The 17,294-nt window shown below is 47.8% G+C and overlaps 1 protein-coding gene across 1 annotated transcript in view; it reads left to right on the forward strand.

Annotated features, from left to right (window-relative positions):
• The window catches only part of LONP2 (lon peptidase 2, peroxisomal), a 167,940-nt gene that overhangs the window by 26,005 nt on the left and 124,641 nt on the right, over positions 1 to 17,294 (forward strand). Inside the window, exons 3-6 of the mRNA XM_063945578.1 lie at positions 5,227 to 5,358; positions 5,543 to 5,665; positions 14,166 to 14,341; positions 14,431 to 14,525. Coding sequence (XP_063801648.1) covers positions 5,227 to 5,358; positions 5,543 to 5,665; positions 14,166 to 14,341; positions 14,431 to 14,525 — 526 coding nt within the window. The remainder of the gene's footprint in view (positions 1 to 5,226; positions 5,359 to 5,542; positions 5,666 to 14,165; positions 14,342 to 14,430; positions 14,526 to 17,294) is intronic.

A 17,294-nucleotide genomic window follows, 5' to 3' on the forward strand; every position in this document is an offset into this window, starting at 1 on the left:
GTGAGGAGGCGGAGCAATTGCCTGTAATGGTGATGTCACTCTCTAGGGAGTCGACACCGGAATGGATGGCTTATTTAAGGAATTACGTGATAATGTCAACACGCTGCAAGGTCGGTTGACGACATGAGACGGCCGGCAAACCAATTAGTACCTGTCCAGGCGTCTAAAACACCGTCAGGGGCGTTAAAACGTCCTTTTACCTCAGTCGGTCGACACAGACACGGACACTGACTCCAGTGTCGACGGTGAAGAAACAAACGTATTTTCCTTTAGGGCCACACGTTACTTGTTAAGGGCAATGAAGGAGATGTTACATATTTCTGATACTACAAGTACCACAAAAAAGGGTATTATGTGGAGTGTGAAAAAACTACATGTGGTTTTTCCTGAATCAGATAAATTAAATGAAGTGTGTGATGATGCGTGGGTTTCCCCCGATAAAAAATTATTGGCGGTATACCCTTTCCCGCCAGAAGTTATGGCGCGTTGGGAAACACCCCTTAGGGTGGATAAGGCGCTCACACGCTTATCAAAACAAGTGGCGTTACCGTCTCCAGATACGGCCGCCCTCAAGGAGCCAACTGATAGGAGGCTGGAAAATATCCTAAAAAGTATATACACACATACTGGTGTTATACTGTGACCAGCGATCGCCTCAGCCTGGATGGGCAGCGCTGGGGTGGCTTGGTCGGATTCCCTGACTGGAAATATTGATACCCTTGACAGGGGACAGTATTTTATTGACTATAGAGCATTTAAAGGATGCATTTCTATATATGCGAGATGCACAGAGGGATATTTGCACTCTGGCATCAAGAGTAAGTGCGATGTCCATATCTGCCAGAAGATGTTTATGGACACGACAGTGGTCAGGTGATGCAGATTCCAAACGGCACATGGAAGTATTGCCGTATAAAGGGGAGGAGTTATTTGGGGTCGGTCCATCGGATCTGGTGGCCACGGCAACAGCTGGAAAATCCACCTTTTTTACCCCAAGTCACATGTCAGCAGAAAAAGACATCGTCTTTTCAGCCTCAGTCCTTTCGTCCCCATAAGGGAAGAAGACTGCAGCAGGCAGCCCATTCCCAGGAACAGAAGCCTTCCACCGCTTCTGCCAAGTCCTCAGCATGACGCTGGGGCCGTAAAAACAGGTGCGGTGGGGGGTCGTCTCAAGAGTTTCAGCACGCAGTGGGCTTACTCGCAAGTGGACCCCTGGATCCTACAAGTAGTATCCCAGGGGTACAGATTGGAAATTCGAGACGTCTCCCCCTCGCAGGTTCCTGAAGTTTGCTTTACCAACGTCTTCCTCCGACAGGGAGGCAGTATTGGAAACAATTCACAAGCTGTATTCCCAGCAGGTGATATTCAAAGTACCCCTCCTACAACAAGGAAAGGGGTATTATTCCACACTATATTGTGGTACTGAAGCCAGACGGCTCGGTGAGACCTATTCTAAATCTGAAATATTTGAACACTTACATACAAAGGTTCAAATCAAGATGGAGTCACTCAGAGCAGTGATAGTGAACCAGGAAGAAGGGGACTATATGGTGTCCCTGGACATCAAGGATGCTTACCTCCATGTCCCAATTTGCCCTTCTCACCAAGGGTACCTCAGGTTCGTGGTACAAAACTGTCACTATCAGTTTCAGACGCTGCCGTTTGGATTGTCCACGGCACCCCGGGTCTTTACCAAGGTAATGGCCGAAATGATGATTCTTCTTCAAAGAAAAGGCGTCTTAATTATCCCTTACTTGGACGATCTCCTGATAAGGGCAAGGTCCAGAGAACAGTTGGAGGTCGGAGTAGCACTATCTCAAGTAGTTCTACGACAGCACGGGTGGATTCTAAATATTCCAAAACCGCAGCTGTCTCCGACGACACGTCTGATGTTCCTAGGAATGATTCTGGACACAGTCCAGAAAAAGGTGTTTCTCCCGGAGGAGAAAGCCAGGGAGTTATCCGAGCTAGTCAGGAACCTCCTAAAACCAGGAAAAGTGTCAGTGCATCATTGCACAAGGGTCCTGGGAAAAATGGTGGCTTCTTACGAAGCGATTCCATTCGGCAGATTTCACGCAAGAACTTTTCAGTGGGATCTGCTGGAAAAATGGTCCGGATCGCATCTTCAGATGCATCAGCGGATAACCCTGTCTCCAAGGACAAGGGTGTCTCTTCTGTGGTGGCTGCAGAGTACTCATCTACTAAAGGGCCACAGATTCGGCATTCAGGACTGGGTCCTGGTGACCACGGATGCCAGCCTAAAAGGCTGGGGAGCAGTCACACAAGGAAAAAATTTCCAGGGAGTGTGATCAAGTCTGGAGACTTCTCTCCACATAAATATACTGGAGCTAAGAGCATTTTACAATGCTCTAAGCTTAGCAAGACCTCTGCTTCAAGGTCAGCCGGTATTGATCCAGTGGGACAACATCACGGCAGTCGCCCACGTAAACAGACAGGGCGGCACAAGAAGCAGGAGGACAATGGCAGAAACTGCAAGGATTCTTCGCTGGGCGGAAAATCATGTGATAGCACTGTCAGCAGTTTTCATTCCGGGAGTGGACAACTGGGAAGCAGACTTCCTCAGCACGACCTCCACCCGGGAGAGTGGGGACTTCATCGGGAAGTCTTCCACATGATTGTGAACCGTTGGGAAAGACCAAAGGTGGACATGATGGCGTCCCGCCTGAACAAAAAACTGGACAGGTATTGCGCCAGGTCAAGAGACCCTCAGGCAATAGCTGTGGACGTTCTGGTAACACCGTGGGTGTACCAGTCGGTGTATGTGTTCCCTCCTCTGCTTCTCATACCTAAGGTACTGAGAATTATAAGACGTAGAGGAGTAAGAACTATACTCGTGGCTCCGGATTGGCCAAGAAGGACTTGGTACCCGGAACTTCAAGAGATGCTCACAGAGGACTCATGGCCTCTGCCGCTAAGAAGGGACTTGCTTCAGCAAGTACCATGTCTGTTCCAAGACTTACCGCGACTGCGTTTGACGGCATGGCGGTTGAACGCCGGATCCTAAGGGAAAAAGGCATTCCGGAAGAGGTCATTCCTACCCTGGTCAAAGCCAGGAAGGAGGTGACCGCACAACATTATCACCACATGTGGCAAAAATATGTTGCGTGGTGTAAGGCCAGGAAGGCCCCACGAAGAAATTTCAACTCGGTCGATTCCTGCATTTCCTGCAAACAGGAGTGTCTATGGGCCTCAAATTGGGGTCCATTAAGGTTCAAATTTCGGCCCTGTCGATTTTCTTCCAGAAAGAATTGGCTTCAGTTCCTGAAGTCCAGAAGTTTGTCAAGGGAGTACTGCATATACAACCCCCTTTTTGTGCCTCCAGTGGCACTGTGGGATCTCAACGTAGTTCTGGGATTCCTCAAATCACATTGGTTTAAACCGCTCAAATCTGTGGTTTTGAAATATCTCACATGGAAAGTGACCTTGATGTTGGCCCTGGCCTCGGCCAGGCGAGTGTCAGAATTGGCGGCTTTGTCTCACAAAAGCCCATATCTGATTGTCCATTCGGACATGGCAGAGCTGCGGACTCGTCCCCAGTTTCTCCCTAAGGTGGTGTCAGCGTTTCACCTGAACCAGCTTATTGTGGTACCTGCGGCTACTAGGGACTTGGAGGACTCCAAGTTGCTAGATGTTGTCAGGGCCCTGAAAATATAGGTTTCCAGGACGGCTGGAGTCAGGAAAACTGACTTGCTGTTATCCTGTATGCACCCAACAAACTGGGTGCTCTTGCTTCTAAGCAGACGATTGCTAGTTGGATGTGTAGTACAATTCAGCTTGCACATTCTGTGGCAGGCCTACCACAGCCAAAATATGTAAATGCCCATTCCACAAGGAAGGTGGGCTCATCTTGGGCGGCTGCCCGAGGGGTCTCGGCTTTACAACTTTGCCGAGCTGCTACTTGGTCAGGGGCACACCCTGGCTGAGGAGGACCTGGAGTTCTCTCACTCGGTGCTGCAGAGTCATCCGCACTCTCCCGCCCGTTTGGGAGCTTTGGTATAATCCCCATGGTCCTGACGGAGTCCCCAGCATCCACTTAGGACGTCAGAGAAAATAAGAATTTACTTACCGATAATTCTATTTCTCGTAGTCCGTAGTGGATGCTGGGCGCCCATCCCAAGTGCGGATTGTCTGCAATACTTGTACATAGTTATTGTTACAAAAATCGGGTTATTATTGTTGTGAGCCATCTTTTCAGAGGCTCCGCTGTTATCATGCTGTTAACTGGGTTCAGATCACAGGTTGTACAGTGTGATTGGTGTGGCTGGTATGAGTCTTACCCGGGATTCAAAATCCTTCCTTATTGTGTACGCTCGTCCGGGCACAGTATCCTAACTGAGGCTTGGAGGAGGGTCATAGGGGGAGGAGCCAGTGCACACCACCTGATCCTAAAGCTTTTACTTTTGTGCCCTGTCTCCTGCGGAGCCGCTATTCCCCATGGTCCTGACGGAGTCCCCAGCATCCACTACGGACTACGAGAAATAGAATTATCGGTAAGTAAATTCTTATTTTTTCCATCATCCTCTCCACCCCACCTCCCTCGCTCTCTCTTTCTCTGCTCCTCACCTCTTATCTCTCCACTTTATCCTGGTCCTGCCCCCATTCTATTTCCTGTCCATCAACATTGGTGGGAGGGGCCCGAGGTCAGACAAACTGTCAGTGCATTCCAATGTGATATCATTTTTAGCAGGACGCAGTTTTATTATATAGCTAATGTTATATGTCAGTAATATCCCTTTTAAAACGCATGTTTGATATTGGATATTGCCGGGACAATCCGGGTCGACCCTTTTACACTGACACACGACCCGGGTTGCCCCAGGGAGCATGGTTATTCCCGGGATTGATCCTGGTTGGCTGCGGTGTGAAAGGAGGACCCATGTTACTCTACCTGGATTTCGCTAACCATGTTACTCTACCCGGATTTCGCTAACCATGTTACTCTATCCGGATTTCGCTAATTATGTGAAACCCGGCTTCACCCTATTCACACCGACACACTACCCAGGTTGGCATGGTAATATCAGACCTAAATCCTGGGTCCTTTCCTCGGAATGAATGGTTCTGCTTAAAACCGCATTGATGATCCCGGATCCGACGGACTCTGGATTTTGGTCTGTTGATATAAGTTGGACTTGAGTATACAGTATATACTGTCGCTGGCAGGACTAATCATTTGTGACTGATTTTATTTATTGTCCATTTTAGCTGGTTGATATGTTGGATAATTCGGTGCCTGCAGTCGCTAAACTGAAGCGGTTATTGAATAATCTTCCCAGAGAACTACTGCCCGACGTCCTGACATCCATAATCCGGACCACCAATCAGGAAAAGCTGCAGGTAAGGACTGAAGACTATTTCTCTGACCTCATAGCACTTACTCATTATAATATGTACGGATTGTTGTTACGTGAGTACACCTTTTCCTGAGCCTTGTACTACATAACCGCACCTCTGACCGCTCGCAGCACTCTCTCCATGGACGCCTCTGACCGCTGTTCTCTTCTGTGTTTCTTCTTCTCAGATTCTGGACGCTGTTGGGATGGAAGAAAGGTTCAAAGTGACCATTCCACTGCTGCTGCGGCAGATCGAAGGGTTAAAACTGCTGCACAAAACCCGGAACCCCAAAATAGATGATGACAAAAGGGTATGTTAGGGCCCCCCAGTCCCAAAAGCTCGTTTGTATGTTTGGAATAACCTCGAGATCTACTGAATCGATTTTGATCGGTTTTTTACTAAATTGTTCTTGAGATCCTCCGAGTAACATAGGCTATGAATCATCTCACTGTCACGTCAGTTGGCTAGTTAGTGAAAATCGTCTCTCTTGTCGTGCCACAGAGCAGGTAAGGCTGGGGGGTCAGAGGCACACATGGGCAATGTGGGGAGGGTCAGAGGCTCACATGGGGTAATGGAGCACATAATAATGAGGCACCCCCTGTAATTTAGGAAAATGTTAATTTGATTTTATTCAAGTGCAGCAACACAGAGTGCAAAGGTGCGTTCCGGTATGGGGGCGCCAGTCAGTGTCCTGGGTTTGATTTTATTCAAGTGCAGCAACACAGAGTGCAAAGGTGCGTTCCGGTATGGGGGCGCCAGTCAGTGTCCTGGGGTGCAGTGCGCTGATTGAGCTAATACCATTTGCCAGTCGCCTGCATGTCCCTGTCTGAATGCGTTTCTCTGACCCTACCTCTACATCACAAATCCAACACCATAAGATCTGATTAGTGCAGATTTGCATTACTGAAATGAAGCAGGTGATTTTTGTGTACACTATGGGGTAAATTTACTAAGGTGGGAGTTTTTTTTTTCTTTTATTAGAACTGGTGATATTGCTCATAGCAACCAATCAGATTCTACTTAACATTTATCTAGCTGCTTCTAGAAGATAATAGAATCGGATTGGTTGCTATAGGCAATCCAATTAGGTGTGAGTTGTGATGTTTTAGAAATCTCGCAGACATTCGCTTGAAGGGGCGCTCCTGAGAATTCTCCAGTCCAATTAAAAATGCCTATTCGCAGTATGCGCACTCGAAACTACAATTAAAAAAAAGTAGAGAAAAAGATGCTTCATGGGTACTTTGAGGTGACTTTAAAAAAAATGCTAGTAGTTATTTAAAAAAAAATAATAATTCAATTATATTTGGTGTGCAAAAAGCAAAAAAAAAAAGTTGATTTTGCGCTATTGAATTTTAATATTTTTTTTCTTTTAAACTCCAAAAAATGACATGTAATTATTGGACTAATTAAGTTAATTGGAAATTTACAATATGCCTAATTAGTCATTAGGGGTTCTGCACGGCGTCTGAGATTTTAACCTTAAAACAAGGAATTTCCCTACCATCTCTCACCGTCGGTGTGGTGCGAACAGAAATATATGCGTTTTACTCTGCCTGCTTCAGTGCGAGTTTTAATTGGATTGCAGAATGCGAATTTGCAGAGAAAACGGAAACTCACACCTAATTCACACCTAATTGGATTGACTACTAAAAATTAGAAATCTTTGTGATAAGAGTTAAGGGGGGTACTCGCGGAGCGATATTCTAAGCAATCTGACTAGATTACTTAGAATATCAGCATGATCGCTCCATGTGTAGCCCCCTCATCGCTATCGCTGCTGCTAGATTGGCCTGCATGCAGGCCAATCTAGCGGGTCGCTCACTTCACCCGCTGGGTGAAGTGAGCGGCCCCCCCGTCTCCCCCCGCACGCTCAGCACAGATCGCGCTGTGCTGAGCGGCAGGAGAGATGTGTGCTGAGCGGTTCGCTCAGCACACATCTCTCCTGCATCGGACCGTGGGTACTGGGCTTATGATACATTGGGGCAGATGCATTAACCTGGAGAAGGCATAAGGAAGTGATAAACCAGTGATATGTGCAAGGTGATAAAGGCACCAGCCAATCAGATCCTAATTGTTAATTTACATATTGGAGCTGATTGGCTGGTGCCTTTATCACCTTGCACATATCACTGGTTTGTCACTTCCTTATGCCTTCTCCAGGTTAATACATCTGTCTCATTATCTGAAAGAGTGTATCTAGCAAATTATTAGACTTAGGCTAAGGGTTATATATTGAAACTAGATCACCGGGACCCAATTGCATCATGTTTTAGGAGAGATTCTGATCTCTTGTTATACCTATTACATTCATCAGTGTGATCATTGCCTGATGCCTTTCCATATGGCTTCCACTTGCAGATGCCTATAAACTAAATGGGGAAAATGAAGGTATAACCATAGTTGAAAAGGATTTGGGTGTGCTAATCGATAATAAACTTGGTAGCAGTACGCGGTGTCAAAATGCAGCAACAAAAGCTAATAAGGTGTTAGCATGCATTAAACGGGGTATGGAGACAACGGATGAGAGAGTGTAATCCTGCCACTGTATAAATCATTGGTGCAGCCACACCTGGAATATTGTGTACAGTTCTGGGCACCGCACTATAAAAAAAGATATCTTGGAACTCGAAAGGGTTCAGAGGCGAGCCATCAAACTAGTTAAGGGGTTAGAGGCACTGGATTATGAGGAAAGACTTAAAAGGTTAGATATGTTTACACTGGAAAAGAGGCAACTGAGAGGGGACAATATGAGAGGGGACAATATTAATATTTATAAATACATTAAGGGACAATACAAGGACTTATCAAACTATTTGTTTACCAATAAAACACTACACAGGACACGAGGACACCCCCTGAGGTTAGAAGAAAAAAAATTCCATACACGATGGAGAAAAGGGTTCTTCACAGTAAGAGCAGTAAGGATTTGGAATTCTCTGACAGAGAAGTTTAGTAATGGTGGACTCAATCAATAAGTTTAAAAATGGATTAGATAAATTCCTAGCGGAAAAAAATATCCAGGGATACAGCATTTAATTAACATAAAAAATTATAATATAGGTTGAACTCGATGGACATTTCTCTATCGTCCTAGTGGATGCTGGGGTTCCTGAAAGGACCATGGGGAATAGCGGCTCCGCAGGAGACGGGGCACAAAAAGTAAAGCTTTTCCAGATCAGGTGGTGTGCACTGGCTCCTCCCCCTATGACCCTCCTCCAGACTCCAGTTAGATTTTTGTGCCCGGCCGAGAAGGGTGCAATCTAGGTGGCTCTCCTAAAGAGCTGCTTAGAAAAAGTTTAGCTTAGGTTTTTTATTTTACAGTGAGTCCTGCTGGCAACAGGATCACTGCAACGAGGGACTGAGGGGAGAAGAAGTGAACTCACCTGCGTGCAGGATGGATTGGCTTCTTGGCTACTGGACATCAGCTCCAGAGGGACGATCACAGGTACAGCCTGGATGGTCACCGGAGCCGCGCCGCCGGCCCCCTTGCAGATGCTGAAGTCAGAAGAGGTCCAGAATCGGCGGCTGAAGACTCCTGCAGTCTTCTAAAGGTAGCGCACAGCACTGCAGCTGTGCGCCATTTTCCTCTCAGCACACTTCACACGCAGTCACTGAGGGTGCAGGGCGCTGGGGGGGGGCGCCCTGGGAGGCAAATGTAACCTATATAAAGGCTAAAAATACCTCACATATAGCCCCCAGAGGCTATATGGAGATATTTAACCCCTGCCTGGATTCACTAAATAGCGGGAGACGAGCCCGCCGGAAAAGGGGCGGGGCCTATCTCCTCAGCACACGGCGCCATTTCCTCTCACAGCTCCGCTGGTCAGGACGGCTCCCAGGTCTCTCCCCTGCACTGCACTACAGAAACAGGGTAAAACAGAGAGGGGGGGCAAATTTATGGCGATATTTTGATATATATAAAGCAGCTATAAGGGAGCACTTATTATAAGGCTATCCCTGTTATATATAGCGCTTTTGGTGTGTGCTGGCAAACTCTCCCTCTGTCTCCCCAAAGGGCTAGTGGGTCCTGTCTTCGTTAGGAGCATTCCCTGTGTGTCTGCTGTGTGTCGGTACGTGTGTGTCGACATGTATGAGGACGATATTGGTGTGGAGGCGGAGCAATTGCCAAATATGAGGATGTCACCCCCTAGGGAGTCGACACCAGAATGGATGCCTTTATTTATGGAACTACGGGATAGTGTCAACACGCTAAAGCAGTCGTTTGACGACATGAGACGGCCGGACAATCAATTAGTGCCTGTCCAGGCGACTCAAACACCGTCCGGGGCTGTGAAACGCCCTTTGCCTCAGTCGGTCGACACAGACCCAGACACAGGCACTGACTCCAGTGGTGACGGTGACGAATCAACCGTATTTTCCAGTAGGGCCACACGTTATATGATTTTGGCAATGAAGGAGGCGTTACATTTAGCTGATACTACAGGTACCACTAAACAGGGTATTATGTGGGGTGTGAAAAAACTACCTATAGTTTTTCCTGAATCAGAAGAATTAAATGACGTGTGTAATGAAGCGTGGGTTGCCCCTGATAAAAAGCTGATAATTTCAAAGAAATTATTGGCATTATACCCTTTCCCGCCAGAGGTTAGGGAGCGCTGGGAAACACCTCCTAGGGTGGACAAGGCGCTAACACGCTTATCTAAACAAGTGGCGTTACCCTCTCCTGAGACGGCCGCACTTAAAGATCCATCAGATAGGAGGATGGAAAATATCCAAAAAAGTATATACACACATGCAGGTGTTATACTACGACCAGCTATAGCGACTGCCTGGATGTGCAGTGCTGGGGTAGTTTGGTCAGAGTCCCTGATTGAAAATATTGATACCCTGGACAGGGACAATATTTTACTGTCGTTAGAACAAATAAAGGATGCATTTCTTTATATGCGTGATGCACAGAGGGATATCTGCACACTGGCATCACGGGTAAGTGCTATGTCCATTTCGGCCAGAAGAGCTTTATGGACGCGACAGTGGACAGGCGATGCGGATTCAAAACGACATATGGAAGTTTTGCCGTATAAAGGGGAGGAGTTATTTGGAGTCGGTCTATCAGATTTGGTGGCCACGGCTACAGCCGGGAAATCCACCTTTCTACCTCAAGTCACTCCCCAACAGAAAAAGGCACCGACTTTTCAACCGCAGCCCTTTCGTTCCTTTAAAAATAAGAGAGCAAAGGGCTATTCATATCTGCCACGAGGCAGAGGTCGAGGGAAGAGACAGCAACAGGCAGCTCCTTCCCAGGAACAGAAGCCTTCCCCGGCTTCTACAAAAGCCTCAGCATGACGCTGGGGCTTCTCAAGCGGACTCGGGGACGGTGGGTGGTCGTCTCAAAAATTACAGCGCGCAGTGGGCTCACTCGCAGGTAGATCCCTGGATCCTGCAGATAATATCTCAGGGGTACAGGTTGGAATTAGAGACAGATCCACCTCGCCGTTTCCTGAAGTCTGCTTTACCAACGTCCCCCTCCGAAAGGGAGACGGTTTTGGAAGCCATTCACAAGCTGTACTCTCAGCAGGTGATAGTCAAGGTACCTCTTCTACAACAAGGGAAGGGGTATTATTCCACTCTTTTTGTGGTACCGAAGCCGGATGGCTCGGTAAGGCCTATTCTAAATCTGAAGTCCTTGAACCTGTACATAAAGAAGTTCAAGTTCAAGATGGAGTCACTCAGAGCAGTGATAGCGAACCTGGAAGAGGGGGACTTTATGGTATCCTTGGACATCAAGGATGCGTATCTCCACGTTCCAATTTACCCCTCACACCAGGGGTACCTCAGGTTCGTTGTACAAAACTGTCACTATCAGTTTCAGACGCTGCCGTTCGGATTGCCCACGGCACCTCGGGTCTTTACAAAGGTAATGGCCGAGATGATGATTCTTCTTCGAAGAAAAGGCATATTAATTATCCCATACTTGGACGATCTCCTAATAAGGGCAAGGTCCAGAGAACAGCTAGAGATGGGATTAGCACTGTCGCAAGAAGTGCTAAAACAGCACGGGTGGATTCTGAATATTCCAAAATCCCAGTTAATGCCGACAACTCGTCTGCTGTTCCTAGGGATGATTCTGGACACGGTTCAGAAAAAGGTTTTTCTCCCGGAGGAAAAAGCCAAGGAGTTATCCGAGCTTGTCAGGAACCTCCTAAAACCAGGAAAGGTGTCTGTACATCAATGCACAAGAGTCCTGGGAAAAATGGTGGCTTCTTACGAAGCAATTCCATTCGGCAGATTCCACGCAAGAATTTTCCAAAGGGATCTGTTGGACAAATGGTCAGGGTCGCATCCTCAGATGCACCTGCGGATAACCCTGTCTCCAAGGACAAGGGTGTCTCTTCTGTGGTGGTTGCAGAGTGCTCATCTATTGGAGGGCCGCAGATTCGGCATACAGGATTGGATCCTGGTGACCACGGACGCCAGCCTGAGAGGCTGGGGAGCAGTCACACAAGGAAGAAACTTCCAGGGAGTATGGACGAGCCTGGAAACGTCTCTTCACATAAACATTCTGGAACTAAGAGCAATATACAATGCTCTAAGCCAGGCAGAACCTCTGCTTCAGGGAAAACCGGTGTTGATCCAGTCGGACAACATCACGGCAGTCGCCCATGTGAACAGACAGGGCGGCACAAGAAGCAGGAGTGCAATGGCAGAAGCTGCAAGGATTCTTCGCTGGGCAGAGAATCATGTGATAGCACTGTCAGCAGTGTTCATCCCGGGAGTGGACAACTGGGAAGCAGACTTCCTCAGCAGACACGATCTTCACCCGGGAGAGTGGGGACTTCATCCAGAAGTCTTCCACTTGCTGGTAACCCGTTGGGAAAGACCAATGGTGGACATGATGGCGTCTCGCCTCAACAAAAAACTGGACAGGTATTGCGCCAGGTCAAGAGATCCGCAGGCAATAGCTGTGGACGCGCTGGTAACGCCTTGGGTGTACCAGTCGGATGTGTTTCCTCCTCTGCCTCTCATACCAAAAGTATTGAGAATTATACCGCAAAGAGGCGTAAGGACGATACTAGTGGTTCCGGATTGGCCAAGAAGGACTTGGTACCCGGAACTTCAAGAGATGATCACGGAAGATCCGTGGCCTCTACCTCTAAGGAGGGACTTGCTTCAGCAGGGTCCCTGTCTGTTTCAAGACTTACCGCGGCTGCGTTTGACGGCATGGCGGTTGAACGCCGGATCCTAAAGGAAAAAGGCATGCCGGAAGAAGTCATTCCTACTTTGATTAAAGCAAGGAAGGAAGTAACCGTGCAACATTATCACCGAATTTGGCGAAAATATGTTGCGTGGTGCGAAGATCGGAGTGCTCCGACGGAGGAATTTCAACTGGGTCGATTCCTACATTTCCTGCAATCAGGATTGTCTATGGGTCTCAAATTGGGATCTATTAAGGTTCAAATTTCGGCCCTGTCAATTTTCTTTCAAAAAGAATTGGCTTCAGTCCCTGAAGTCCAGACCTTTGTTAAGGGAGTGCTACATATACAGCCTCCTGTGGTGCCTCCAGTGGCACCGTGGGATCTCAATGTGGTTTTGGACTTTCTAAAATCTCATTGGTTTGAACCACTAAAGAAGGTGGATTTGAAATATCTCACATGGAAAGTGACCATGCTTCTAGCCCTGGCTTCGGCCAGGAGAGTGTCAGAACTGGCAGCTTTATCTTACAAAAGCCCATATCTGATTTTCCATTCGGACAGGGCAGAACTGCGGACTCGTCCGCATTTTCTCCCTAAGGTGGTGTCAGCATTTCATCTGAACCAGCCTATTGTAGTGCCTGCGGCTACAAGTGACTTGGAGGACTCCAAGTTACTGGACGTTGTCAGAGCATTAAAAATATATATTGCAAGGACAGCTGGAGTCAGAAAATCTGACTCGTTGTTTATATTGTATGCACCCAACAAGATGGGTGCTCCTGCGTCTAAGCAGACGATTGCTCGTTGGATCTGTAGCACAATCCAACTTGCACATTCTGTGGCAGGCCTGCCACAGCCTAAATCTGTAAAGGCCCACTCCACAAGGAAGGTGGGCTCATCTTGGGCGGCTGCCCGAGGGGTCTCGGCATTACAACTTTGCCGAGCAGCTACGTGGTCAGGGGAGAACACGTTTGTAAAATTTTACAAATTTGATACTCTGGCTAAGGAGGACCTGGAGTTCTCTCATTCGGTGCTGCAGAGTCATCCGCACTCTCCCGCCCGTTTGGGAGCTTTGGTATAATCCCCATGGTCCTTTCAGGAACCCCAGCATCCACTAGGACGATAGAGAAAATAAGATTTTACTTACCGATAAATCTATTTCTCGGAGTCCGTAGTGGATGCTGGGCGCCCATCCCAAGTGCGGATTATCTGCAATAATTGTACATAGTTATTGTTAACTAATTCGGGTTATTGTTGAAGGAAGCCATCTTTCAGAGGCTCCGCTGTTATCATACTGTTAACTGGGTTTAGATCACAAGTTGTACGGTGTGATTGGTGTGGCTGGTATGAGTCTTACCCGGGATTCAAAATCCTCCCTTATTGTGTACGCTCGTCCGGGCACAGTACCTAACTGGAGTCTGGAGGAGGGTCATAGGGGGAGGAGCCAGTGCACACCACCTGATCTGGAAAAGCTTTACTTTTTGTGCCCTGTCTCCTGCGGAGCCGCTATTCCCCATGGTCCTTTCAGGAACCCCAGCATCCACTACGGACTCCGAGAAATAGATTTATCGGTAAGTAAAATCTTATTTTTGTCTTTTTTCAACATCAATAACTATGTAACTATGCCCTGTTGCGCTAAATTTCCTCATTCCTCTCTAGGTGGTAGCTATTCGCCCCCTGAGGCGGCTCGGCGGGATCTCCGGTAAAGCGTTTACTTTGGAGAACGCTGAGGATGAGGACGATGACTCAGATGACATGATCATGCTGGAGAGGAAGATCAAGTCCTGTAACATGCCCGAGCCAGCGCTGAAGGTCTGCGTGAAGGAGATGAAGAGGTGAGGAACTCGTGCAGTGGCATTTTCTCATTGGCTCTTTGACCATCCGTCTGTTCTCCTCTATCACATGTGATCCTCTGCTCTTCCAGGCTGAAGAAGATGCCGCAGTCCATGCCCGAGTACGCCTTAACCAGGAACTACCTGGAGCTGATGACTGAGCTGCCGTGGAATAAAAATTCTACAGGTAATCACTACAGCAAAGCATGCTGGGAGTTGTAGTCCTACAGCAGCTTTAGATACCACGGTTCTCTCCTCTGCTGTAGAGGACTGTGGGTATTTACTAATTTAATTTACAATATATGGGACAGAGGTGGTCTGGTATTGGCTGGCAGAGCATGCTGGTACTTGTAGTTGCACAGTCACGTTGCCCAACCCAATGTATAGTTTCTCTGAGCCTCTTCTGGGAATTGGTTGAAGTCCTTGTTGGCCCCTGCCACAACAGTATTGTGTTTCTTTCTTACTTTTGCTCTATAGTTGGATACCTAAGGAGGTTGTAGTTTGTAACCGATCGCCTGCTGGTGCTAACATATCCTGGTGTCTAACGAGGTTGTGATATAGATGTATTTATTAACCATTATTTATATTAAGCACCCATATCGCAGCGCTGGCCATTCCTGTACCATGGAGCTTACAATCTATATTCCCTACTACACTGGAGACACAGACGCCCCTAAGGTGACCTGCGATTGGCCCAGTGAATAATGGATTAGACATTACCATCGGTGGTGAAACCATAGATTGTTTCCTGTCTTTCGTTTCATTCCATTGGGGGTTAACCACTAATGGTGTACATCAGGGATGGGGAACCTTCGGCCCTCCAGGTGTTGTTGAACTACACATACCAGCATGCCTTGCTACGGTTTTGCTATTTGGCCATGCTAAAACTGTTGCAGGGCATGCTGGGATGTATAGTTCAACAACAGCTGGAGGACCGAAGGTTCCCCATCCCCGGTGTACATGATGACTAACCCACTCTTGGCCATCCCTGCTCCTGCTATCAGGTGTGACCAGTGCTGGGAGGAGTTAGGTAAATCCTCAGACTTGGGTCATGCTGCCTCCTAGTGGCAGGGGCGAATTTAGGCATCAGGCGGCCCTAGACACAACATTATCGGTCACCCCCCTTTATGTTGGGGTTTCCCGACTGCCGGAGCAGTACCAACCTCACCCCCCTTCCACCACCATAACTTACTGACTGTTTCCCCCTCCTCCCTCACCAGTTACAGAATAAAAAAAATAAGTCTTAATGACGAAAACAAAAAAAGAATGGTCCTGCCATCAGCCTAGGAGGGCACCGATGCAAGTGAGCATTCTGTGCCGCCCTCCCCCAGCAAGTGTCACCCCTAGGCACGTGCCTCATGTGCCTAGTGGAAAGTCCAGCACATTTCGTGGTGGAGGAACAGACAGTCCAGTCTGTAATGCTGATGTGAGGTTAGAGTTGCACAGAATAGCACTAACCCATGATGTAGGGAAAATGACATTGTGCTTCCAGTTATATCCTCTCTTCCTGTTTGGGGAAGGAAATATTAATGTGCCCCCATCACCTAAACACAGTGGAACCAGCCGTAATATGGCGACACCCAATATTCCTGGGAACGTAGAACCAGTGACCCCATCAGGCGCACAGTGCCGGAACTCCAGTGCGGAATGCCTCGCTGCACTTGGGCAGGGACAGGCAGCCCGAGGCTGTCCAGCTGTGCGCAAGTTGCGGTCTCCCCAGACAGAGAGGCTCTGATTACACAGGTGTCTTCATTTGTGTTCAGATTTTGGAATTTTGTTTAAAAAAAAAATATTAATTAGTGACTGGGATTGTGTTCTGCTGATGTGACCATATAAATGTGTCACCTAGGCACTTGGAGTGACTTAGAGCCCCCCGCCACGGGTAGCAAATCCCAGGCTTTCATACTTGTTACTACATATAGCCACATATAAAGTCGCGCACAGTGTACCGGGGACGCTAGTACGTGTGACGCACAGGAAGTGGTATCAATTCGCAGAGTACGTGGCATGGTGCGTTCGCCCGTGTGGGAACTCGGCCATTTGCTTTATGTACCCAGATTAGTGACTGAGTCGCACACAGAAGTATATGAAATGCCAGCCTCAGTGGTCGGGGTGCCCCTGCATTGTACTTATGTGGCATTAGCGTTGGGAATAAGACCCATCTATTAAGAGAGTCTCTGGCGGGATGTTCGGTGTGGCTAAGTCGCAAAGTCCGCGGTCCGACAGTGCTAATTGGCGTTGTGTGGTCCTATCTGTATGTGCTTGTACCCCTCAATAAGTGAGCGTGGCCACCCATGTCTGCTTCCCACGGTGGTGATGTCTGTAAGCACTTGTACACGACGTCTTGTCTCTGTTTTCTGTGAAAGGCTATTCCGTGCTGTCTATGGGTTAATGGGCTTTTGCTGCTCGCTGTTATTACAATGCATACCACGTGAGAAACTTGCCGTCCAGCTATCTTGTGTCAGCCATGGGAGCAGTTGTTATTTCAGGAATGTGTCCAGCTCTGGCAGCGCTGTAACTCAGCATGAACTCCGCGCTGAGACAATGTCTGCTTCCCATGGGAAGGGTGCTGGGCCCCGCTGCATTCTCAGAGGACTGTAGTAAAGTTCCAAGATAATGCTGATATTGTCACTAGCTCCATATTAGCCAGTGTTTAGGCACATTTAGCATCGATGCAAGCACCTACTGTATGGTGTTTACAGTATATAAACAATAATAAATTGGGAGGAGCTAAAACTGATGTTTACAGTATGTATGTGTATTCACAGGAGTAGACTCATTCGTAGCCAATCAAATCATTAGAGTATTTACTGGAGTAAGCCAACCTGTAGCCAATCAGAACATTGACAGTACACCAGCCTACAGCCAATAAGAGCAGTCATAGACTATGACTGCTCTGATTGGCTGTAGGCTGGTGTACTGTCAGTGTTCTGATTGGCTACAGGTTGGTGTACTA

The sequence above is a fragment of the Pseudophryne corroboree genome, chromosome 11 (genome assembly GCF_028390025.1).
Source record: "Pseudophryne corroboree isolate aPseCor3 chromosome 11, aPseCor3.hap2, whole genome shotgun sequence".
NCBI lineage: Eukaryota > Metazoa > Chordata > Amphibia > Anura > Myobatrachidae > Pseudophryne > Pseudophryne corroboree.